Raw genomic sequence first — 25,489 nt, 5'->3', positions numbered from 1 at the left:
CACCTAATAATGGGCGATTTCAACTACCCCACCATTAACTGGGAAAACTACTCCTGTACCAACTCTTTTGCTCAACGTTTTCTGGAATTCATAAATTCCAACGCCTTGGATCTTGGACCTTTCTGGCTAGGCTTATATAGGCCCTAGGGCCAATAGCCTAGTACCTACCTATGAACCTGTGAACCTATTAAAAAATGCATCTGGCCAGTGGCAGATTAAGTTTACCTTTGGGCTGTTTTTAAACCATTAACCCCTTGTACACATTTTTAGGAATATGCAAAAATACATGTGTTCTTTAATTCACCTTCCTGATTGTATTAAATTATATTCCTTGTATAATACAGCACCATTTGGGAGAGTTGCCTAGTGCTGAATCAGGCTCTGCATTACGGTGCTTCAAATGCAGAATAGCCTCGAGGACCTGCAGTTTGTTGTTTAGACTTCTAGCATTAAGTAGAACCACCTTTATATGGTCCAATTGTTGATTTGTTTCAGTTGGGAGGTTCATCCTATGGATCTTGCCTAAAAGGGCACAGTGGGGAGCTGACAAAGATTTTGCCAGTATGTGGAAAACCTGGCATGAATGATGCAGGCCATCTCTGGTGACATTAGAACTTGTCAAACTAAATGTAGTATTTATTGATTGATTGACTGTTTGATTGATCGATTTCAGTTTCTTAACAGGCATATAGCACTGATCACAATTGATCATTTTCAAACTCAGTCCAGGGGCATAAGATAAATTTAATCAGAGAAATACAAATAAAGGGCACAATAAAAATGCAGAAGACAGTACATATGGAAGCTACATGCAACAAATGTGTACACTAGTTTAAAATATTCTCAGATAAAGCAGATATTAATAAAGTATACAATTTCTAATTTGTATAAAGCAGAGAATTTTTAACATCACAAAGCATCCAATGTATAAAAAGATGCTTCTATGAGTTTACCTTTGTAACTAGAATATTATAATTGTGCCAGTGAGACTCTTAACAGTTAATCAAAGACAAGCCTTGACTAAGTGGGGATGTAAAACTGTAGCAGATTTTCATTCTGATTTACACTTACAGCACTGCTGATGAATTCAAAAAAGATTACTCATTGCACAGAGTCTTCTCTTATGAATTAGATTATTTAGAAGCTAAGTAATTTGTTGTTTGCTTCATCTGTTCAGATATGCTGTCAGAAGATGTCTGCAAGAAATGAATTATGTAGAGAGTTCAGAAATCCTGACAGGAAGCCCACAAGAACATGTCTTTCCGCTTCGTTTTGTCATTCTTCTGTTTCTGGCCATTAGGCATATTGCCACTGTTACTAACTTGTACAATGTTTTTCTAATTTGGCACTGTTCCTCATTTATATTTGCAGAATCTGCTGGAAGGAAACCGATACTTAATCCGTTTGCAGAACGTAGCATTGCTTCAGTGCCAGGATGAAACAATTAGTCATCCTCTGAGGTAAGATCCATTTCACTGCAACACTGCCTTAGCATGATTTTATAGTCAATGGAGTGTAAAAAAGACCCTATCCAGCATGTATGACTAACTGATATTGTCAGAATAAAATGTTAAACAGACTCATTTCTAGAGATAGTTTAACATTTTTAATTTTTCCTGAATGTTGCTACAATGATAAAGTCAGTGACAGGAGCATTTAAATGGAAATGATAGTAAGTTCCACACTAATATTGGAGGATGTTTACTTACAATTCAAGAGCATGTGATCTTTATCTGTACCTGTGATATTCTATCTCACCCCTTTAGCCAACAGAGCTAGTACTAATAGCCCATTCAGTAGTGTGACATTTTAAGGGGTTACACTATAATTCAACCAAAACATTTGCATAAAGTGACCCATCAGGTCTTCTACCACTTTGATATCACAGTGTTATCCATACGTTGGTCTTCTACATTAAAATTTTAGTAGTGACAATGCACTGAAACTATAGCTTTCAGAAGAGATGTTTAGCAAAATTACTTATTGTCTATTCTCGTGGCACTTTAGGTGCATGTTTAAGATCCCATACCATTTATTCAGTGAACAGTCAGTGAATATAATTTTACTCCAGACTAATTTTTCACATTTGGCATAAACCTCACTTTATGCTCAGCTCTGAAGAAAAGACAAAATGGTCTTTTGGGCCTTTCTACTTGAAAAAAAATGTAAACAAATAAGCCCAGTGAATAATGGTACTGTAACCAGTGGAAGTTGAATAAAAGGGATGCTATTGAAAAAAAACGGAGAATGCTTTGGAGTTTATCGGAGTTGCAGTAGGTATGTTTCTATCACTAGCGAAGGAGGTCCAGAAACAAGAGCTACCATAAGAAAGTTATCTGTAAAATAACAATGAGGATGAATGGTGATGTTTTTCTCTTTGGGAGACAGAGTTGTACATTTTCTCACTAGGATTTGACTAAATACAACACTAAAGTTAGAGGTGAAAACTGGCCTGTTGTACAGTAACTGGCTTTTCTGTCAGGCCTACATGGAGTATTTATCACTTAGTACTGGCAGTTTTCTCTTTCTCTGCCTCTCTCTCTCATCCCAGTTGTGGTTCATGACATATTTCCCTGTACAACTAGATGGATGTTGTTCACTCTCTGCAGCTGTAGTTCATGATATCATTTCTTGTGCATCTTATGAATACGTAAACCTACAGAGGAAGGAAATCAAACATTAAGGGGAAAGAATAGCCATCTGATCACTTTTCTGAAGGGGGACAACAAAGTAAATAATCAGGAGCAGACACTTTAAAATAAAATTGTTGTGGCAGTTTATTCAAAAATGGACATAATGTAATGAATACAAATTGATGTGAAATCATTTAAAGGATGCCCTGCTGGAAATTCAAGAATCAAAAGTGCAAATCCCAAAAATGTTAAAAAATCAACTCTGCTTACCTGGAAATAAACATCAAACTGTTAAGAGTCACTGATACACATTAATTACAGTTTTGGGGCAGTACCCTCTTAACTCTGATAATTGCATAAAAAAATATATGTATAACTATATATATATATATATATATATATATATATATATATATGTAGATATATATGTATGTAGATATATATATATATGGGTCTACCTGAGAACGTCGACAGCTGAGAACGCCGACAACGAGAACACCGACGCCAGAAGATCGACAATTGAGAAGACCGATGGATGAAAACACCGACGCTGAGAACACCGACATGGGAAAAGGCTGTGTAAGTATGCGGTAGTGACGGACGTTAGGGTGCGAGTAAGGTAAGTGTGCGATATTGACGGTCTGTAGGGATAGGGGTGGGTTAAGTGAGTTAGGGTTAGGGCGCGGGTTAGGTAAGTGTGCGGTAGTGATAGTCTTTGGGTTAGGGGCGGGTTAAGTGAGTTAGGGTTAGGGCGCGGGTTAGGTAAGTGTCTTGTAGTGATAGTCTTTGGGTTAGGGGCGGGTTAAGTGAGTTAGGGTTAGGGCGCGGGTTAGGTAAGTGTGTGATAGTGACGGACCTTAGGGTTAGGGTTTGGGTTAAGGTTGTAGATAGTTGTGTATGTGAGGTTTAGTGTGGGTTTGTAAGGATTTTGGTGTTGTTGTGTTGTGTGTGTGCTTTTTGGACAGGGGATTTGTTTTGATGTGCTGTCGGTAAAATGGTTGTCGATGTTGTGGCTTTTCGATCTTGTGGACTGTCGGTTATGTGGTGTCGGTAAACTGGTTGTCGATGTTGTGGCTTGTCGACGTTGTCAGGTAGACCCATATATATATATATATATATATATATATATATATATATATATATATATATATATATATATATATATATATATATATTAACCCCCAGATCACTATACCGTGGAGAAAGGTGAATTCTCCAACAAATTTTCTATAATAACACTTACATTTCCCCAGGTGCAAAGATCAAACTTAAAGTTCATAAACATGCAATAAGAACCCCATTTCAAGCTATTTTATGCTACTGAAGCAAATAAAAAGGGAAAGCAGTGTTCCAAAGTGAAAATAGACCTTAATAGTGGCATAAAGCTTTATGCTACTTTTTAAGGTCTGTTTTCACTTTGGAATACTGCTTTCCCCTTCTCAACCCCCATGGTGAAATGTTTCAGTCTTATACCCAGAACTTAATTAAATTGTGATCTGATGTTGTTGCCTTCATTTGCTGTTCAACCTATGGGTTTCGGATCTAAGCATCAGATCTGACTCGACTGTATACCAGAGCTGTAGGCTTCATCATCTGAGCTTCTCTTCTACCCATGATGTCTCGCTTCTTCAAATTCCTCAGATTTTGTTTGCTGCTTTTCAATAAGCAGCGAGTTCTCTTTATTCTGAGACCCTCAGGGGATTTCATTTTTCTCTGTGAGTGATTTCTCTCATATTTGTTCAGTTTTTAGTTTCTACTGCTTCTGCTAGCTTCCTTTCTTTCTCTTCACAATTCCTTGTCAGGGAAAGAATAATTTTTGTTGTGGTTTCTTTCCTCAACACTTCCCTACCCCATCCCTTCCATCTGAAATCGTTAGATATACTATATTATTATGTTTATTTTATATATATATATATATATATATATATATATATATATATATATATATATATATATATATATATATATATATATATATATACTTTCCTGTTTAAAAAAAAAGTAGTTTTTTTTTCTTGGTGTGTTTTACTTTAAGCTTTTGATTGTAGTGTTTTCTTTTTTGGTATCACTGGCTTGTTGTTGTGAGACCATGGCTGACCCTAAAACCGCTGTGTTTAAAAAATATAGCACTTGTGGGCACAAAATCCCACTTTCTGATGCACATGCTGAGTGTATAGTTTGTCTAGGGGTGGCTCATTTTGAATCTGCTTGTTCTATCTGTGCCGGTTTTAACCAGCAGGCACTTATTGACTGCTGGAACAAATTTATTTTGAAAGGGCTTCTTCCAAGTTCTTCCTTTTCAGCCACCCCTTCCACCCCCCACTAAGAAGCAAATGGATAGGAAGAAGTCCCCCAGCATATATTGCTAGTCTAGAGATCCTCCTGCCAAAATTCAGAGGTCTTCAAAGCCGACTGTTTCAGCTCTGATAATCATTCAAGCCTTCCCTCCTCATCGGAGCCATAGTTTTGCCCCGGAGTTCATGTCATCAAGACCCAAATCACCTCTCTTGCAGCAGCCTAAGCCCTCTTCCAAGCCTGCTTCGGTGGCTTCATCTGTTTTGTCCTCCCGTAGCCTCTCCCAAGCCGAGATGGACAGCATGTTGGTGAAATTCCTCAAGGCACAAATCCAGCTGGGGATCTTGCCTGTTCTGTCTCCTCCTGGATCCATGAGCAACATCCCTGCCTTCACTCCTGTTGTTCCTTCTGTGAGCCAACCCTGGATTTTGTAGTTATTGGGTCCAAACCTCCCTGGAGCCGAGATGCCGGAGCCACCTGGTATGGTTACTTCAACTCCGATGGTCTCCCTGTCTCATCTGGCTCTAGCGGTTTCGGAACCTAGCAATTCTTGGAGCTGTAGCTTTGGTGCTGGATCTGAGGGGTTGATGTCAGCTACAAAATTCTTGTCTCTTCCTCTCGGGACTTCAGTGCTTGACAGCTCAGCTTGACTCCACACTCAGATCCGGGGGCAGCTGGGGCTCCCACAACTTCATAGACAAGAGCTTCGGCTCTGGCAGGGGAGCTGTCCTGATCTCCCTCAGCTTTTGAGGTGGTGGAGAGGGTCCTCTCTGCACCCAGAAGAGCCTCATCTCTGCCTGCTTTGGACTACTTAGCTGCATCTACTCCTGTGACATCTTCTCTGTCCGCTCCAGGACACCCTGCCCAGAAGGACTTCCAGTCTGTTGCTCGTGTGGAACCCCTAGAGTCTTCCGATACCTCTCCAGAACACCCCACCAAAGAGATCCCTCAGAAGCATACATGTAAAAGGAGACACCTGGATTCCCCTTTGGAATCCCTCACTGAGGACACTGATCTCAATGAAGGAGAAGGGTCCCCCAGATCTCCACCTAAAGACATCTCTTTTGGAGACGTCATGGAAATTCTTCACCAGAAGGTTAATTGGTGTTAATCTGGAGGAATCAGTGTTTCTGGAAGCCTTTGGGTCAGGCCCATCTACTTCTTTGGTGTCCCCCACCCCTGTGGACCCCCTTATCAACCTTGTGTCCTGAAGGGCATGAAAGGAACCAGACACAGTGTAAACAATCTCTAAGTGGCCCGATAAGATCCTTAGTGCCCCTTCTGACCAACCACATTGGACTAAAGGGATTCCAGTTGATGCCATGGTGGTTGCAGCCGCCACCAAAAAGGAGCTAGCCCAACAGAGCTCCACTGTCCATCCCTCTAACAGGGTGTCTAGGGATTTGGACAGGTTCAGAAAGTGGATTTACACTTCACCAGCCTTTGCTTTGTGAGTGCGGTACTACCTGGCACACATAACCAGGCTACAGAGGGACTTGGTTAAGGAACTCTCTAGCTCGGCCCTAGGGTCCATGTCTGCTGTGGATCAGAAATCCTATTCCTCGAAAATGGACACCCTCAAGTCTATTTCCAACATGTCCATGAGGTTAATCTCACATGCAGCAGAGGTTGTCTCACAGGCTTCCGGATCAGGCAGTGTGGTTAGACGCCACATCTGGATGCAGCTGTATGATTTTTCAGAACCATAAATGGTGTCTTTTGTCGATGCCTCCTTCAATGGATCTAGTCTTTCTGGTATGACAGTAAAAAGCATGCTCTCCCAAAGTGAAAAGGATGGAAAGACCTTGTCTGCTATTGGGATATGCTTCTCTACCCCACAGCAGTCTTTTTTCAGGAACCAGCGTGGAGGTAAGAAGTTGTGGTTCCATAAGTCACAGGGTCCTATCCAGGATTCACCAGAGGACCTTTCTTCTAGAGGCAGAGGGGGGAAACAGTTATAATAACAGATGCCGCCCTTGTGGCAGAGGGGGTCCGATGAATCTGGAGTCTCAAGATTCTTTCTTGGATGGGCCCAATCAGCAGTCCTGAAGGATTGCCTGACTGCTGTACTCTGGAGGCAGTCAGGGGACATTTGTCTCTACACCCAACAGCCTGGGAAGCCATCACAAAAGATCGTTGGGTGTTAAAGATCATATCCACAGGCAATTCTATACCATTTTCCCTAAAACCTTCCCCAAGGAAGATCCTCCCTGATGTACCACCAAATCAGTGGGATGCTGCAGCTTCAGAGATTACGAAGCTGCTCTTAAAAAGGAGTCATCCAAAGCTTCTCCCTAGAGCAGCTCAGATCTGGCTTTTACTCAAGAATCTTTTTAGTGCCCAAAGAGACAGAGTACCTCAGACCTATGGTGGATCTTACACTCCTCAACAAGTCAACTGACAACTCAAAGTTCCAAATGGTCACACTATAGTCCATTCTGCCCTTCCTGCAGAAAGGTGTCTAGATGTGCTATATAGACCTTCAGGATGCATACTATCACATCAAGATGAACAGGCACTCCAGAAGGTACCTCTGCTTCAGGCTGGGAGCCAATCACTACCAATTCCGAGCACTGCCCTTTGGTCTCACCACAGCCCCCAGGGTGTTCACCAAATCTATGGCAGTGGTAGCAGCTCACCTGAGACTGCAAGGATTCCAGGTGTTTCCTTATCTAGATGATTGGTTCCTAACTGCTCCCACCAGGCATCAACTTCTTCAAAACAGAGAATACCTACTTCAGCTAGCTTCGACCTTGGGCATATCTGTCAATCAAAACAAATCCCATCCGGTTCCTTTTCAGGTCATAGACTTTATCAGAGCTCACTTGGACACTCCTCAGTCCCTAACACGTCTTACTTCTGACAGATACTCCAGTCTGAGATCCCATGTCAGACCAATTATGGACACTCCTTTACCTCAAGCCAGTCTTGTTCTTCAGGCCTTGAGGTCCATGGTGGCAACAATCACTCTGGTACCCTTGGTCTGCCTTCACATGAGAGTGTTTCAATGGAATCTAGCCGTGCAATGGTCACTTCTGCATTACCCTCTGAACCACTATATCAGGATCTCCCGGGCATGCAAACAATCTCTTATCTGGTGGATGCAGTCAGATGACCTTCTCCAGGGCTGGCCTTTCATCCTTCCTCCCCCCTCGGCCACTGTGACCACGGACTCTTCCCAACTCCGTTGGGGGCATTGTCTGAAGACAGACAGTTCAAGGCATGTGGTCCCCACAGAGACCAATTTGCATGTAAATGTTCTGGAGATGAGAGAAGTGCTTCTCGCATTGCAAGACCTCCATTCCTCTCTCCCCACCAGAACTATTGAGATTCAGACAGACAACATGTTGGTAATCTGGTACATCAACAAGCCAGAACGTATCAGGTCTTATCACTTGAGTCGAGAGGCCATGAGGTTGTGGCAATGTGTGATCTCTTCAAATCACTTTCTCATAGCAATGCACATTCCTAGGAAGTTGAAAATTCTAGCGGGCAAGCTCAGCAGAACCATCCTGATGCCTCATGAATGGTCTCTAAACCCTGCAGTGGCAAATATGATCTTCCAGAGATGGGGGCAACCTTGCTGCAACCTGTTTGCATCTCCCTCCAACACCAAGTGCACCGAGTTTTTCTGCCCTGATCCCTCCACAGGAACAATCACCAAGGGATGCTCTAGTACATGCTTGACCACCCGGTCTACTTTATGCTCCCGTTCTGCTTATTCCCAAATTTCTTCAGAAAGCACAAAGATTGAAGTGCCAAGTCATCTTCATTGCCCCCTTTTGGCCCCATCAGGTGTTGTTCCTCTTCTTTTGGTCTCATCTGGTTTGTCCACCTTGAACTCTGGAGACCTCTCCAAATCTCTTGTCCCATCCCTCAAGACACACCCATCCAGATCTCCTGAACTTGAAACTAACCGCTTGGTTTCTCCACTTCCAATGATAGCTAGAAATCCTGGGCTTTCCTCCCAAGTTCGAAAAATTTTGGTTGTGGCCTACAAACCTTCCATGAGAAAGCTTTACATCAGTAAATGGAAGAGATTCTCTATCTGGGCCCATCAGAACAATTTAGACCCCTTCTCTGTGCCAGTACCAGCAGTTCTGGACTTTTTGGCTCATCTTTTTAATACCGGTGCTAGTTTTTCTATGGTCAAGGTACAACTTGCTGCTATTTCCAGTTTTCTTCTAAGGGAGAACTCTTTCTCCCTAGCCTCATCCAAACTATGCAAAGCCTTCCTTAAGGGTACCTTTTTCCTACATCCTCCTATCAAGGATCTTGCCCTTCCTTGAGACCTCACCTAAGTTCTTCAGGCTTTAGTCTCAACTCTTTTTGAACCTGCAATGAAAGTAGACAAAGTTCTTTACCTGGAAAACTATTTTCTTGGTGGCCATCACTTCATCTAAGAGGGTTTTGGAACTACAGGCATTGTCTTGCAAACCTCCATATCTTTTCTTCCATAAGGACAAAGTTACCTTACCTTCCTTTTTGCCCAATGTTGCTTCTGAGGCTAACTTAAACTAAGGCATCAGTCTTCTGGTGTTCTTTCCTAACTTTCAAAACAAGGGAGAGTATCTTCTCCATACATTGGATATGCATAGACAACTATGCTTTTATTTGGACAGAACTAAAGTGTTCAGGAAATCTGATCAACTTTTCATATCTTTTTCTAAGTCCAGATTAGGTATACCAGTTTCCAAGGTTACACTAGCCCATTGGATTACCAGTTGCATCAAATCTGCTTATTCCTCCATGGACCTTTCATTACCTGGTCCTGTTAAAGCCCATTCTACCAGATCTGTTTCTACTTCTTCAGCCTTTTGGTCCAAGCTTCCCATAGATGAAATTTGTGCATCTGCTACATGGTCCAACCACCATACCTTTATTTCCCATTACAGGCTGGACATTATCTCCAGGTCCATGGCATCCTTTGGTTCTGCTGTACTCTGGAATAGCCTTCTTTGAGGGCCTTCCAAGTTTCTTTAGTAGCTGGGGACTCCATCCCATAGGTCAAGGAGCAAATGAAGGCAACAATGTCAGATAAAGAAGTCTCACCTTAACGTTCCATCTGTGTTGTTGTCGCTCATTTGCGCTTCACCCTTCCCTCCCTCCATCCCACTGCCTTTTTCAAGGACCTAACAGATATTGTTTTGGGGCAGATACTTCTGTTTCCCTTTGAGTTCCTGAAGTATCCTAGCTTGGCTGATTACTTTATTCTAAGTAATGTCTCTTTTCTTTGGGTGTTTTGTTTATGTGGTATGGTAATTTGCAGCAAACTCGATCTGAGGGATTTGGAGGAGAGGGGCACCATGGATAGTGGAGGAGCTCAGATTTTGGAGCCTACAGCTTTGGTATATGGCCAAGTTGGATCCAATGCTCGGATCCAAAACCCATAGGTTGAAGAGCAAATGACAGGCAACAACACAGATGGAACATTATGGTGAATACATAACTTCTTTTTTTTTTTAATAAATGGGATGCATGCTACTATACTGCAATATCTCATTACTTGCCATATTTTTGTAACTGATAGCTGTATGTAACTTATTGGTTCCCAATTTTTTGTACACCTCCAAATCTAGAAAACAAACCCTGTTTTTATCTTTGCTAACATGTAAATTTCAAAAAGTAGTACTAAGATTAATTTCTTAAATAAACCTCTCAAGATCATCCTCATCCTCTTCCCAAATAAAAATATCATCAATAAAAAGTAAGTTTGACTTTATTTGTGTAAAACCTGTAACTTTCTCTAAAATATTCAGTTCCTAAAATGCTGTAAATAAATTGGCATAATTTGGGACCATTCTGGCACCAATAGCCACACCTTTTTTTCTGATGATAAAAAACTTCCAAAAATGTAAATAAAAAACTGTTGTTGAGAACTTGCTGCATACCTTCGGCTAAAACCTTAACTTCCCCAATAGTATATTGGGTGTCACATGAGATGCCCATTCAACAGCAGCATTGTGTGCTTTAACTGTTTGCAAAGACTACTGTTACAAAAAGTCATTGTCACATACTACTTGACTTTTAATCTTTTCAATAAAATGAAAACTGTCTCTAATAAAATATGGAGTCTATTCACCCACTTTAAAAAAGGGCCATAGCAACAAACTGAGAAATGGGTTCTAACTTGGAAGCAGGTAAGGACACTATGGGCCTGATAGAGAGATTATCAAAATGTTTATGAATTTTGAGTATACCTAATAACCTACCTATGTTTGGTATTTCTAGGATAAAAAAATCATGCGTCACCTTAGAAATTATTCTAATTGTAAAATTATCTTATAACCATGAATGACTCCAATTGTAATAGTATATAATATCCATGAATCGATATACCTACATGCTTTTAGTGTCCTTCTTTAAAACTTTTTCATAAAAACAAACAACATTCAACATGTTAGTAAGACCATAATTATAATTAATTTTGCTCAAGATTACAATCAATCCCCCTTGTCAGCTTTCATGATACGAGTGTTACTATCCGAGAAAAGTCCCTTTAATATCTTCTGTGTTTAAAAGTCATGTTAAAATATTTGTTTGTTGGTCTTTTCACCAATAACTTCATTCTGATGAATATGTTTTTATGTCAAAAGCACTTAATACAGTTGTATTTTCTACTTTGCATCTGAAGTGTTCTCTGTGCAAATAATAATCATAAACAAACATAACATGAAGTTAAACATAAATCATAAGTCAGTGAGGCAAAACAAATGACTAAAAACAGATAATGTGAGTAACTTAATAAACTAAGCAATATTCCGAAAGGTAAAAGTTAAATTAATAAAAAAAGCTAAAAAAAAAATGTATCTTTTAAAGCCACTGAGCACTGGGATTCAGCCAGGAAGTATACTTCAAAGATATTGACCATGGAATGCAAATGATCTACTGCTAGAGCATGCAGAACCACCAGCACCATCACAGAGTATTGTACACTGGTACTATGGTATGGGATAAGCAGCTCTTTCAGATGGCTGGTGGGGACTCGTGTCACATAAGGCTAAATAAACAAGGGCTAAAACTAAGCACAGTGCGAGATCATAACAGTAGCCAGTGAAGGCTTCAAAGATCCAGTGTAATGTGGTGGTATTGTGAAGTTGTTGTCTTTCGGCTTTTCCCGGTTAGGGGTCACCTCCGGTCCGCTAATGATTGGCAGCAGATTTTCACGAATGACGAGGTGCCAGCTCGATGTTCAACCTTCAACAAAGGCATGCCCATTTACACATGTCTTTTGAATGCCCACCCAACCATGGGGAGGACATGCAGACTCCACACAGAAGGCACTTCCTGCACTCTAGCCGAGAATCGAACAGGAGAACCTCTTGCTGTGAGGCAACAACGCTACCGCTGCACCACTGGTGGTACTGTGAAGTACCAGTTAGTAGATGGTCATCAGGATTTTGTACTAGCTGGAAGTGGTCATGTTAACAGTCAAGAAGTTCAAGGTATAGGAAAAAACAGTAGTCCAGCCATGAATAAACAAAGGTGTGCACTACCACAGCCAGGTCCTCCTTAAACAAAATCAGGCAGCTTTTCACTTGGTCCTTGAGCGTCAGCCAGTCAACAAGAATAACTCTGAGATTGTAACCCTTAGAAACAAAGTCAACTTCTTTGCCATAGCAGATAATGTGAGGGTTCAAAGGTTGATGGTTAGAGTCCATAAAAGTGGCATGAACTGATATCATATTCACGCTGGCTGCAGTGAGCTTGAAAAACAAAATGGTTATCTGATGGAGGTTACAGTCTAGATCATCTGTAAGAGAAAACAAAGCTGACATAGAGTCCTGAAGAAATGAAAGGTACAGCTGTGCATCATCAGCAGAGCAGTGATACTGCAACCTCCTCCCATGATGAGATATCACCCAGAGACAACAAATACCCATTGAAAAGGATAGGTTCCAAAATGGACTCTTGCAGAACAGCACAGTCCAGGGAGAAGAAGAGTTAATGCAAGAAACAGCACTCTGTGAATGGACCAAGTTGTAAGAAGTGAACCATTTCAAGACTATTCCACTGGTTGTACGATAGCCTAACAAGTATTCCAGTAAGATGCCATGGTCAATCATATTGGGAAGATCAAGGAGAACTAACAAACCCACGCCACTGATCCTTTACCATGAGTAGATCACTGAAAACACTTGTAAGGGTTATTCCAGTACTGTGGCCACACTGAAAAAGTTCATAGAGTCTATGCTACTTAAGGAATCAATCAATCAATCATCAATCAAGTTGTATGTAAACCACCTTCTCCAAAAGCTTAGTTAGAAAAGAAAGGTTGGAGATATGGTAATGTCTCTCAGTATCGTCATGACACAGTAAAAGATTTTTAGGTTTGTTGTAGACAATGTCTTCTTGAAGTCCAATGAAAAGACAACGGAATCCAAAGATGACCTGATGTATCGAACCAGGCACAAGATCTCAAAACAGGATACAAACATGCTAGATTTCTTTTTCTAATTCCTTTTTTTAAACTATTGGCATATGACATACCACATGCAGCATACTATACACTGATTTCAGTAAACTCCATAAATATTACAAGCCCACAGACATAATAACACATTTAAATTGAAATACATTGTGCATATTTACAAAATCTATGCTGTATCAAGCTATACATATATGCTTGGCTCCATGGCTCAGAGGGATGGTAACCTTACTCTGACCCAGATGGCCAGGGTTCAAATACTGACCCTGACACTGGAAGACCCAGGCAAGAAAAGAGAAAAGTGAAGGGACATGGCCTATTTGCCTGTATCATAAGGAGGGGAGGGATGTGGGAACTTAAGGAACAAACTGGGGGAAGTGCAATTTCTTTGGTGTAGACTGGGGAATGACCTCTCATGCTCGAAGGAAAAGTATGGGGCTGCTTGCTGGCAATGTCCCTTGCAGAAGTGAGGGATGACCAGTGTGTTTAGTGTAATCAGCTCATTGCATGCCCCTCTTCTGCTCTACTAGCTGAACATCCAAAGGGAAATATTAGGGCATAAGTAAAAACACTCAAATCACCTCTTATGACTGATTAATGGACCCTCCCAGTGGACCCTTTCCTTGATGATGGGGGAACAAATGAGTAGGTTAGCTAGTAAAGGGGTGATGACCAACAAACAGCAGGTACAAATGGAAGAAAAAAATCAAGAAAGTCTGTATTGCATCTAGGTCAAAAGCCTTTTATCATGCCCCATAATGGCCCCAACACCACATTGTTATTTTTTGTAGCAGAATAGGAGTTGCTGTTTCCCTGTTTAGCTCTCTTTAGAGCAGCTAGTTGTCCAGCTGCCCCAGCTTCCTCTATCATGCCTTCTTACTGTAGCCCCACATTTCTTCCACTGTTCTCACTTCTTGCTTCATTTCTATATTGTTTATTCTTCTGTTTCCCAAAAGAGGTAAATCTACATTCTTGCAATTCCAGATCCTTGTTTTTCAGCACATGCCATCTTAACTTCAGGAACAGTAAACATAAACCGCATTAGTGCTTAATTGCCATTGGCCAGTGACTCTCGTCTCAGCTGCTGTCACCAGCTAAGCAATGGTTAGTTCAAGGGCACAGTCTTCTTCCTTGTAGGGCTCCTTACTCTGTGCTCACGTCCAGCTTCCACCTGAGCTTCTACAAATCACTGCTCCCTCCTAAACCTAGATGGTAATATCTTCATGTTCACTCCTTGAAGGTTAAGGTCTACAATGACTGTGGTTCTCCTTCTCTTTGGTAATGCAGACATTTTGATTTTGTGGTGTACCACTGTTAAATTACCACAGATCAGCTGCTTTCTTTTTAGTCTGAAGACCAACATCTCAGTGTTATTGTCCTTTTAATTTGTTACTATTAGTTTCTTTCAAAATGCACTTTATCCTGTCCTGATTATTGTTAGCCGCAATGTGCTTTGCTATATCTCCATCTTCAGAGAATCTAAATCCAGTATTGTCACAGGCCTGTCCTTTTCCAGTTTTCCTTGCTCCTATTATGCTAGTACTCTCTGTGGTTCCTTATAGTGGTACAAAGTGCATTTTTGTCATCTTCTTACATTGTGCAGCCTCACCCTCCATTCATTGCTTCTGTCTTTATTTGGTTCATTGACTCATGTGCTGTTGTGCTCCCTCCCTTACCATTGTGCTCTACGTTATGCTCCCTCCCTTACCATTGTGCTCTACGTTATGCTCCCTTCCTTACCATTGTGCTCTGCATTATGCTCCCTTCCTTACCATTGTGCTCTACATTATGCTCCCTTCCTTACCATTGTGCTCTACGTTATGCTCCCTTACCATTGTGCTCTACGTTATGCTCCCTTCCTTACCATTGTGCTCTACGTTATGCTCCCTTCCTTACCATTGTGCTCTACGTTATGCTCCCTTCCTTACCATTGTGCTCTATGTTATGCTCCCTTCCTTACCATTGTGCTCTACGTTATGCTCCCTTCCTTACCATTGTGCTCTACGTTATGCTCCCTTCCTTACCATTGTGCTCTACGTTATGCTCCCTTCCTTACCATTGTGCTCTACGTTATGCTCCCTTCCTTACCATTGTGCTCTACGTTATGCTCCCTTCCTTACCATTGTGCTCTACATTATGCTCCCTTCCTTACCATTGTGCTCTACGTTATGCTCCCTTCCTTACCATTGTGCTCTATGTACATCTTAATCAGTGGTGTTGTTTCTCTCTCCTCTCCCCCATTTCAGTTTAACAGAGTTGTTTATTTAACCAAAATGCAGACACCTTTAATGGTTCAAAAACTTTAATATGTGATCCAGATCCCATAGATCAAATTGGATTAAACAAGTATGACAAATAAGTAAATAAATAATTCACTTCATAAGCTGTGGCATCCATGCATACATCTAAGATACATACACACACACCATATATACTGCTAGAAGATAATGCAACAGAAAAAACATTTACAGGATATCTCCCATGCTAAGTTCTCTTATTTAAATGTAATTGTACTAGAGGAAAGTTTGGTATACAAAAGCTTACTTTTTGAAAACATAAGGAGATATGTACTTTACATATACAGTGTTAATATGTAGTTACTAGTTTACCTTGTAGAGTTTTATGCATCATTTTAATACTTGGGAGGCACAGATAAACTACCAGGCCTTCAGTGAAACCAAGCACATTCTTTCATCTTAAAAAATTACAAAAACAACAAAACAACTGCAACCAAAGAAAACTGGCAACCTTTGCTGTGAGCTACAATCCTTTATTCCATAAAGTGCTTTTCGTTCAAATACAATCCTTGAACTTCTTCAGATGAATTAGTCAGATACTAAAAGCATTTAAATACTGTTTCAAATTGTGGTGCTGCGGTAGCGTTGTCACCTCACAGTAAGACTCTGTCCAGTTCGATTCTCAGCTAGAGCGTCTTCTGCGTGGAGACATGCATGAATGGGCGTACTTTCGTTGAAAGTTGTGCGTCAGGCCTGGCAAGCCGGAACGTAAAAATCAACTGCCAATCATTAGCGGACCAAAGTTCCGCTGTGGCGACCCCTAACCGGGAAAAGCCGAAAGAAGACACACACACACACACTGTTTCAAATTAGTCAGATGGTATCAGCTGTAAAAATTTAAAGTTATATTCCTCATTATACCATTTAAAAACATTACCAACTATATAAATTCATTAAGAATAATACTAAGAACAATAAGCCTTTCTATTAATATCAAATGCAAGTTACCTATATTACTATGAATAATAATAATAATTCCCTAAAATTATTTAAAATACAAAAATAATAATAAGATAACATATATTCCAGCAGTTGCGATACATTTCACATCTCATAAGATTATGACATGAATTTAACCTTGTTTGAAGACATTTAACAAACCTAAACATACTACCTACATAAACTTTTCATTTTTAATATTGGCATAATTGAGCACATTTCATTCAAACCAGGGTCATTATATGCATACAAACGTATTTGCCATATTAGTTCGAGCCTTTTCATGTTCTAATTCAATTGCACCCCCCCCATATTTGTTGGAACTTGGTCTAAAACCCAAAATTTAAATTCATGTTCAGGGCATTCTTGGATATGTTTAGCTAATGCATTATCCTGGCTAAATTTTTTGATACTGTATATATGATCATATATTCTATCCCTCAATCTCCATTTTGTTTTGCCAATATAATACTTAGGACAGTGTTGACACTTAGCTAAATATACAACCATTTTGGAATAACAATTATATTTACCTCTACTATACAATACTTTCTTATTGTGAATGACTATTGATAATCCCACTTGAATATATTTACAATAAGGGCATCCCAAACATTGTTGCATGCCCTTATATTTAATAATGCGCATTTTGAATATTTTCAAATAAATTCTTGAAATTTCTATCTCTCTTCATGAAAAATTTAGGATTTGATCCTAATTTCTCCAATAACTCTTTGTCTTGTGTAATGATGCTCCAGTTTTTACATACTATATTCCTAATATATCAAAAGTCCATATTAAATGTGACAACAAAATTTACATTTATATTGTTAACTCTGTTGTCATTAGGTAATATTTCCTGTATTGGTTCTGTAGTATTATTAGAGAGCACCTCCATTAAATTACTATCCATTCTATTTTGATCTAGGATAGGTTTATACATTCCACTGACTCTTTTATCTATCACTTCAGTTATAATTTCATCTAAAAAGCCATCAGGGTATGCTCTTTTATTAAACATTTGTATTAACAAATTACATTCAGACAAAAATTCTTCCTCTCTAGTAATCATGCTTGCTGCCCTAACCAACTGTCCTTTAACCACCGACTTTTTTTAATGGAAAGGGTGCGCTCTTGAGAAGTGGAGAACTGTATTAGAATAAGAAGGTTTTCTGTATATCTTCTCTTCAAATTTCTTATCAATATCATTTTTAATCAGTAGAATGTCTAAATATTCTATTTCCTTTTCATGAAAGTTATATGTAAACTCCAAAAATTCAGTAGTTTGATTAAAATATTCTACCATTATTTCAGCTTGGTCCTTATTACCTTTAAAAAGAATGAATATATCATCCAAAAATTGGTAAAGTATGCTATTTGTGACTTTATGTGGTCTATATTAAATATATAATTATGTTCCCAGTGGTTCATTACCAAATTGGTAAAGCTAGTGCCTCATGGGGACCCCATTGCCACTCCTTTTGTTTGATGGTAAAAGTTGTTTTTGAAATAGATATAATTATGTGATAGTACAATATCCAATAATTCTTCTATCAATGATATTTCTGTTACTGGAGCACCCTTATTCTTAAGGTTAAGGGAAACCCACTCAATACCTAGGTCTTGGGGTATTGACGTATATAAATCTCTTACATCAATTGTAAGAAAATTGCATTTATCATCAAATTCTATTTCATTCATCTTCTCCAAAAATGACCATGAGTCTTTACATATTCCTACCTCGTTAGTTACATATTTCGTAAGTATTGTGTCTATTACCTTTGCACATGCATAGGTTGCAGAATTCCTGCCATCTACAATAGGTCTAAGGGGGGGATTTGTCAGATTTTTATGAATTTTAGGGGCTCCAAAAATTGTAGGGGCTATATGTGCTGGCATAATCATATAATTGAACATATTCAAATCAATTTGCCCTTCTATGAATAAATCATTAATATATATTTTTATTCTCTGATTAGCTTGATTATATTCATTGAGCAAAGCTTTTACATAAGAATCAGATGCTAACAAAGCTTCAATTTTATTCTCATAATCAATTATGTCCATAAAAACTAATCCACCCCCCTTATCAGGTTTCATAATTCTGGCTTTAGACTGTTTCAAAAATTCAATACATTCTTGTTCATAATTTGTTAAATTCCCTTCAGAGGTTAATACCCTTTTCCATACATTATGATGTCTAAAATCCAATTTGCATACTTTTTCAAAAGTATACAGTAAATTGTGTAATGGTGGGTTAAAAGTACTGGGAATTCTGTATTCGTCTAAGTATGGTCTATCCATATTACCCAATAATACCTGTAGGTTTAATTTCCTAACATACATTTTAAGGTCTATTATATGGTTGGTAACATCCATCTTTCTTGATGGTACAAAGGTAAGGCCTTTTGCCAATACATTTACTAAATCAGTATGAACATTTACTGAGGAGAAGTTATAAACAGCAAAGTCCTCTTCAGAGTTCATGGTAACTGAGACTTTATTCTGAATACAGTCCTCAACTATCTCCATTTGTTGTGTTTCTTGCGTTGGGTCCGTCTGTTCTGTATTCTCCCCCTCTGAAAACCCTGTTGGTTATTGGACCACTGTTTATTATTAGTCCTACCATTAATTCCGTTAGTATTGGAATTTTGGTTCTGTAAACGTTCACTTCTACGTAGACCAGGGTCATTAGTTGAAATAATTGGAGAAGTAATTGGTGGGGGGTCTATGATGTCATGCTGATTCGTAAACTCTACAGTCACATTTTCGATGTTAATTTCCCTTATATTTGTCCATTGCTGGTCATGTGATGGTAAATTAACCTGACAGTTAGAAAAAATGCTGCAGCACTACCTTTTTTTTTCCATTGTTGTGCTGGTGATGGACAAGGGTATGCGGTACCATTTTGATATTGTAAACGGTCCCGCTCCAGTTTCTTACATTTAATCAACTTAGCTTTAATCATGTAAGAATTAATTGTCTGAAAGATACGGATATATTCATATTTATATCTTTCAAAGTCAGGGTGTGATTTGATTTTAACATCCAAAACCATACATTCATCATTTAATTCATCAGCCATTATGTTATAGTTCTTGCTCATTATGTCCAGTAGTTCCAAACCCTGTTTATTAAATAATTTCACAAGGTCCATATGAAATTGGGATTGTGCAACCAACCCTGTTGGATATTGGCAAATGTGCAAGCCTTTAGGAACTAACTGCAGTCGAATACATTCCGAAAAATATTCAACCTCTAATTTTAGTGTTTTATATTTCAATAAAATATGGTCAAAGTCATTAAGTAGATTTGAAATGTTAACTTCATCCCTAGCCGGATTCACTTTAATAGGTAAACTATTATTAATGTACATACCCATAGGTGATGTTAACCAGTCCTTAAGGTTCGGAATACCAATAAGCCCTGGGATTGAAGAATTCTGCGGCTGATCAGCTGTTCTACTGAAGTTCGTTCCACCTTCATTTGTAACCTCATTGTTGCTAGCATTCAAGCTAGTCCGACCATTGAATGAGACATTAGAATTGCTTATCTGCCCATTCGGTATCGACCAAGATGTTGTCGGTACTCCTAAATTACACGATACAGCTGAACGCTGGCTGGAAGAACCGCCAGCTTCTGGTAGTTGATTTGCATTCGAAATAGCTGTCCCGGACGTTGTAAAAATGAAAAGTTTATGTAGGTAGTATGTTTACAAGGTTAAATTCATGTCATAATCTTATGAGATGTGAAATGTATCGCAGCTGCTGGAATATATGTTATTTTATTATTATTTTTGTATTTTAAATAATTTTAGGGAATTATTATTATTATTCATAGTAATATAGGTAACTTGCATTTGATATTAATAGAAAGGCTTATTGTTCTTAGTATTATTCTTAATGAATTTATATAGTTGGTAATGTTTTTAAATGGTATAATGAGGAATATAACTTAACATTTTTACAGCTGATACCATCTGACTAATTTGAAACAGTATTTAAATGCTTTTAGTAGCTGACTAATTCATCTGAAGAAGTTCAAGGATTGTATTTGAACGAAAAGCACTTTATGGAATAAAAACCAAGTCATTTGTCAGTACCATCTGGCATTCTTTGCAAACTCACAGCCTTTATACTCTAAGATGGTGTATCACTGGATATGGGCAATACTCTAGTACCAAATAACGAAGCACACTAACAGACTGTAGCAAAGCTTTTGAAAGGTTGTTTTCTTTTCTTACCTAATGTCCATAGTACCTGTTTGTATAACACATGTTGAAAAGGATTTAGTAAGATTGCAATATGATAAAAACTCATAATAATTATGTGAACACAAATATGCTCATAACTCAGTAACATTTGTAGGAGATAGAACCTCCACAATGGCTTTTATGGTTGCATGATTAAACTTTATCACATACATGTTAAACCCTCAAGGGTGGGAATTTGCATGTGCAAGTTTGAAACAAAGCAGCAAAATATGAAACTGCAACACTGAGACTGCAGTAGCTCAGGGAAAGAGGAATTTTCTGAGATACTCCAGTCACCGAGTGAGTACATAACAAAGCTAAACTCACTTCAGTGTTTGCTTTTCTGAGTGTTGAACAGAAGTGCATTAATGATCCTCCTTGCTGTGTCAGCTACATGGCATAAGGGAAATTAACCCTGCCTGCAATCCAAGTAACTGGGGTTCATCTAGCAGTACTGGCAATGGAAGAGTCAGCGAGAGGAAGGAGAGAAATAAGGGGCTGTGCCTGCTCACCTCTCTCTGGGGGGAATGACGAGGGTTGCATAAGTGTAGCTGTTATGTAGCTTGGATATGCCTGTGACCACATCAAAATGCATGCCTGGTTAGAAGAGGGGCTGGATTACAGCAAAGTTGATGTCGTACTGTGGAGGTGGAGTGTGGCCTCATAATGTCCCACTGCACACCCCTGCAGGGGAGGGATCCCAAAGAGTCATTGCAGAGCTTGGGGCATTCACCTCACAGGTCAAGACACCCAGAGTGAGCCTCAATTAGCCCAGGAAAGTAGGACTCAAAAAACACCATTATGGCATCCTTCCAATAAACCTAACCTTAATACCTATATGGAAAACAAACAAAATTCGAAAAACTGCTGAAGGTAGCTCAATAATGAAGTAACAATTAACACAAAAAAGAAATCTTGGGGTTGTGTGGGTAGCCATGGGTACCCCCTGTGCCAATAGTTACTCTAACTTAGTCATGGCACAATGGGAACTAGAGAAATGTTTTAATGATAACAACCCTTGGGAAAAGAACTTAACTTTTTATGGACGATTTGTGGACATCTTTATCCTATGGAAAGGTGATGACGTCCAACTTCTGAAGTCTGCAGATTATTTAAATGATACCACAGGTTTTTTTAAAGTTTACTGTGAACTTTTCCAAGGATGTAATTGAGTTTTTTAGACCTCAAGCTAATGTTGGATTAAGCAATAGGTATAGAGACTTCAATTTACAGAAAGAACACTTGGAGAAAACACTGTTTGCTCAAGAAGAATATGCATCCAAGATCTGTCTTTAAAAATATCATGGAGATTCAAATCACACGTATCTCACGACTATGTACTAGAGACAAAGATTTTGATACTGAGAACAATAAATTGCAGCACTACTTACAAGATAGAGGGTATACAAAGAAGGACGGTGCCATTAAACCTAACAAATTTAGAGAAATTAGGAAAGAGAAAGGGCGTCCATTCCTCTCAAAGGAAGGAACTAATAATGACCAGAGGAAACCAGCTAAAAAAGATTTTAACCAGCAAACATTAAGTTGTATGCTTACGTACAGTACTGATTCTGTACAGGTATGCAGTATTATCAGGAAATACTGGCCAATACTGACAGAAGTTGAGAAATTGTGAAATATAATTGGAGAAGCACCGAGGTTCATTTTTAAAAACAAGAAGAACATTAAGAGGCTGTTATGCTCAAAAGATGGCTTCCCTAAAAATCAGTTTTCTAATATAAAGAAAAAAGGTACTTATAGATGTGAAAAATGTAAAGCTTGTCCTTTTATTGATACTACTAACTTCTTCCGACATCCTATCACAGGAATGGAGTATTATTTCAAAGATAGTGTTACCTGTATCACTAAGCATTTAGTTTATCTTGCCACTTGTTGGAAATGTCCCGCTTATTATATTGGGAAAACTGATCAACAGTTTAAGGAAAGAATTTTACGTGATGTGAGGGATATACAACACAAAGACAAGAGAAATGCTTTGGCAGGTCATGTCTTATTATATCCGTCACACTCCTTTAAATTCTAGGCTGTTGAATGAGTATATGAAGGAAATAGAGGTGGGGACATTCAGAATCGTACTGAGACAACTGAGGTTAATTGGATTATTAATCTTAGAGCTGATCGTAGCCCTGGCTTGAATGCAGTAGTTCTGCTCAAGCCTATTCTAAAAGGAAGATGACTTTCTATTAGCTAGAAATGGGGTCTTGATCTTCATCTTGCTGTTTGATTGGTTATACACTTATAGGTTGAAAACAAGGCATTAGTCACAAGGAGGATTACTGATTGGTAGATTTTACTTTAATGCATGAAGTATGAGCCACACTGATTATGATCAAATGAAGGCTACGGCCGAAAGCGTTTATCGTGGTTTATAAGAGGCTCTTCTTATTTTATTGTATTTTACTTGGAAACTGATATTAAAGCTGTTTTTAAATAGTCTCTTGGATTATATACTGTGAACTCCCATGGTGGTATGCTCAAGATTTCTCTTTTGTGTTAACCTTAATACCTGGTGACTGCAAGAGAATGAATAGGCCAGCTGTGTGACTACAAAGCAAAGCCGGTGGCCAACAGAGTATGGAAGACAAGGCAGACAGAAAAATGTTTGCCTTGCCCCTGTCTTTTACTTAAGTCTCTGTAAAAGGTTAACAATGGGCATTTACTGCATATCCAAGGTGTTTAGATTCTGTTCAGAATCTACATTTGTCTTTCTAAAGTCAGAAGCATATATCCTCCTATCGTCCTAGTCTACGTTCTGAAGATGTTTTTCTAGTGTGGTTCCAGAATCTAGGATATCACCCAGATTATAACATTTCCCTCTTCTGTTCTGTAGATCTCTAAAAATATATTCAGTGCAGAAGAGACTTCATGAATGAAATTATGTATGAAAACATTGTTTAATTAGAATTTATAGTTAGGTAATTCTTAAGCCAGATCCCCCAAAAACATTTATTGATAAGCATGATTCATCAACAGTGTGAAAAATTCTTCTACTGAAGATATGAGGTACTATAAGAAAAATGCTACTTGGTTAGCAGTAAATTTATAATCCTTACAACCCCTACCAGTTCCGTCAGATTTCAATATATGTATCACAGCAGCAGTCTGTTTGGAATATTTCACAGGAGATACACATTTTTATTTCAGCAGTTAGCTTATTTCCTCTTCTATCCTAGATTATGTCACATAAGGGAAAGACATTAGGATGGAGCAAAGTGGGAATTGCCCCGGGCAGAAAGTTTTAGGAAGCACAAACAGTAGTTGCCAATTGGATGGTATTGCAGTATAGTACCAACATTCAGAAATGAATGAGGATACTGAATTGTATGTGCAGTTATTGCTAAAGCACTTTGTGAGTGTTATGTATTGTAACTGTAGGGAGCTGCTTTTTTCCCAGTCCTCATGTTGGGGAAAGGACTTTTTTTTTTTTTTGGCTACAACATAGATCAGGGAATTGCACCAGGTGCTAGATAGGCGTGCTACAGCTTTGGCATAAATAACTGACTTGGGTGTGGGGAACCTAGATTTGGCATGTGTTGGAATATGAATAATAGCTGTAATCGCTGTTAACATATTTATTTATTCTTAAAACACAACCTTATGCATAATAAGCACACACAAAAAACATGATTTCAGAATTTGCATGGTTTATTTCCACCAATTACATTTCTTATTTTCATTTTTATGCACCTTATCCCAAAAGCTTTGTTCAATATATTCCTTAAAATCGACTTTCAGATCAACAACTGATAACTATTTTACAGGCTTTCAGGACAAATCAATCAGTTGTAAAACTGTGTTACTTCACACACTGAGTTTTGTTTCACTTAGTATGTTGGCACTCATCCCAGTATCAGCATTTGCTTCACAAATTTTCCTTCAAGTTTCATTTCTGCAAAGAATGGCTTTATGTTCTTCATATTTAGACCTTACACACTATATAAATAAAATGTTTGTTCTGTGTTCTCCATGCTTCTTCCTCTTTCTGAATGTTGTGTGAGTAAAAAACACAAAACGTCCCATCAGCTCTTTTATTAGTTGCTTTCCTAAAATGTTTATATATTTATTTTCATGTTACTTCATTTTATAAACTTTCACAGTGTGCTCAAGGTTACTACATACACCGTATTTTCCTGCTTCGTTTAATGAACACCACTGAGTTTTGTTTCTGAACACACCAATTGTTGTTGTTGTTGTTGTCTTTCGGCTTTTCCCGGTTAGGGGTCACCACAGCGGAACTCCAGTCCGCTAATGATTGGCAGTAGATTTTCACGGTGCCGAGTTGCAAGCTTGACACCCAACCTTCAACGAAGGCACGCCCATTCACGCATGTCTTTCGGAACGCCACTTGACCTGCGGGGTGGACATGCAGACCCCACACAGAAGGCACTCCCCGCACACTAGCAGAGAATCAAACGGGAGAACCTCTTGCTATGAGGCAACAACGCTACCGCTGCACCACCTCGGACTGAGTTTTCTGAACACACCAGTAATATGCATTAATGTTGCTGCCTTAGCTACTCCTGCGTACATGTCATTTACACTTCTGTTTGTATACACTACTGTATGTCAGTGTAATCTGCTTTACTTGTAAATAATGTACATTTTGTGAACTACTATGACAATA

At 38.9% G+C, this 25,489-nt stretch overlaps 1 protein-coding gene across 2 annotated transcripts in view; it reads left to right on the top strand.

Annotated features, from left to right (window-relative positions):
- Positions 1-25,489, top strand: part of ECT2L (epithelial cell transforming 2 like) — a 1,012,011-nt gene that overhangs the window by 924,051 nt on the left and 62,471 nt on the right. For both annotated transcript variants that reach the window (XM_044064710.1, XM_044064701.1), the window contains exon 21: positions 1,372-1,460. In XM_044064710.1, coding sequence (XP_043920645.1) covers positions 1,372-1,460 — 89 coding nt within the window. The remainder of the gene's footprint in view (positions 1-1,371; positions 1,461-25,489) is intronic.

The sequence above is a fragment of the Protopterus annectens genome, chromosome 1.part0, assembly GCF_019279795.1.
Source record: "Protopterus annectens isolate FY-2018-M chromosome 1.part0, PAN1.0, whole genome shotgun sequence".
Lineage (NCBI taxonomy): Eukaryota > Metazoa > Chordata > Ceratodontiformes > Protopteridae > Protopterus > Protopterus annectens.
Note: the sequence above shows the minus strand (reverse complement) of the source record. Positions and strands in the feature narration are given on the sequence as shown.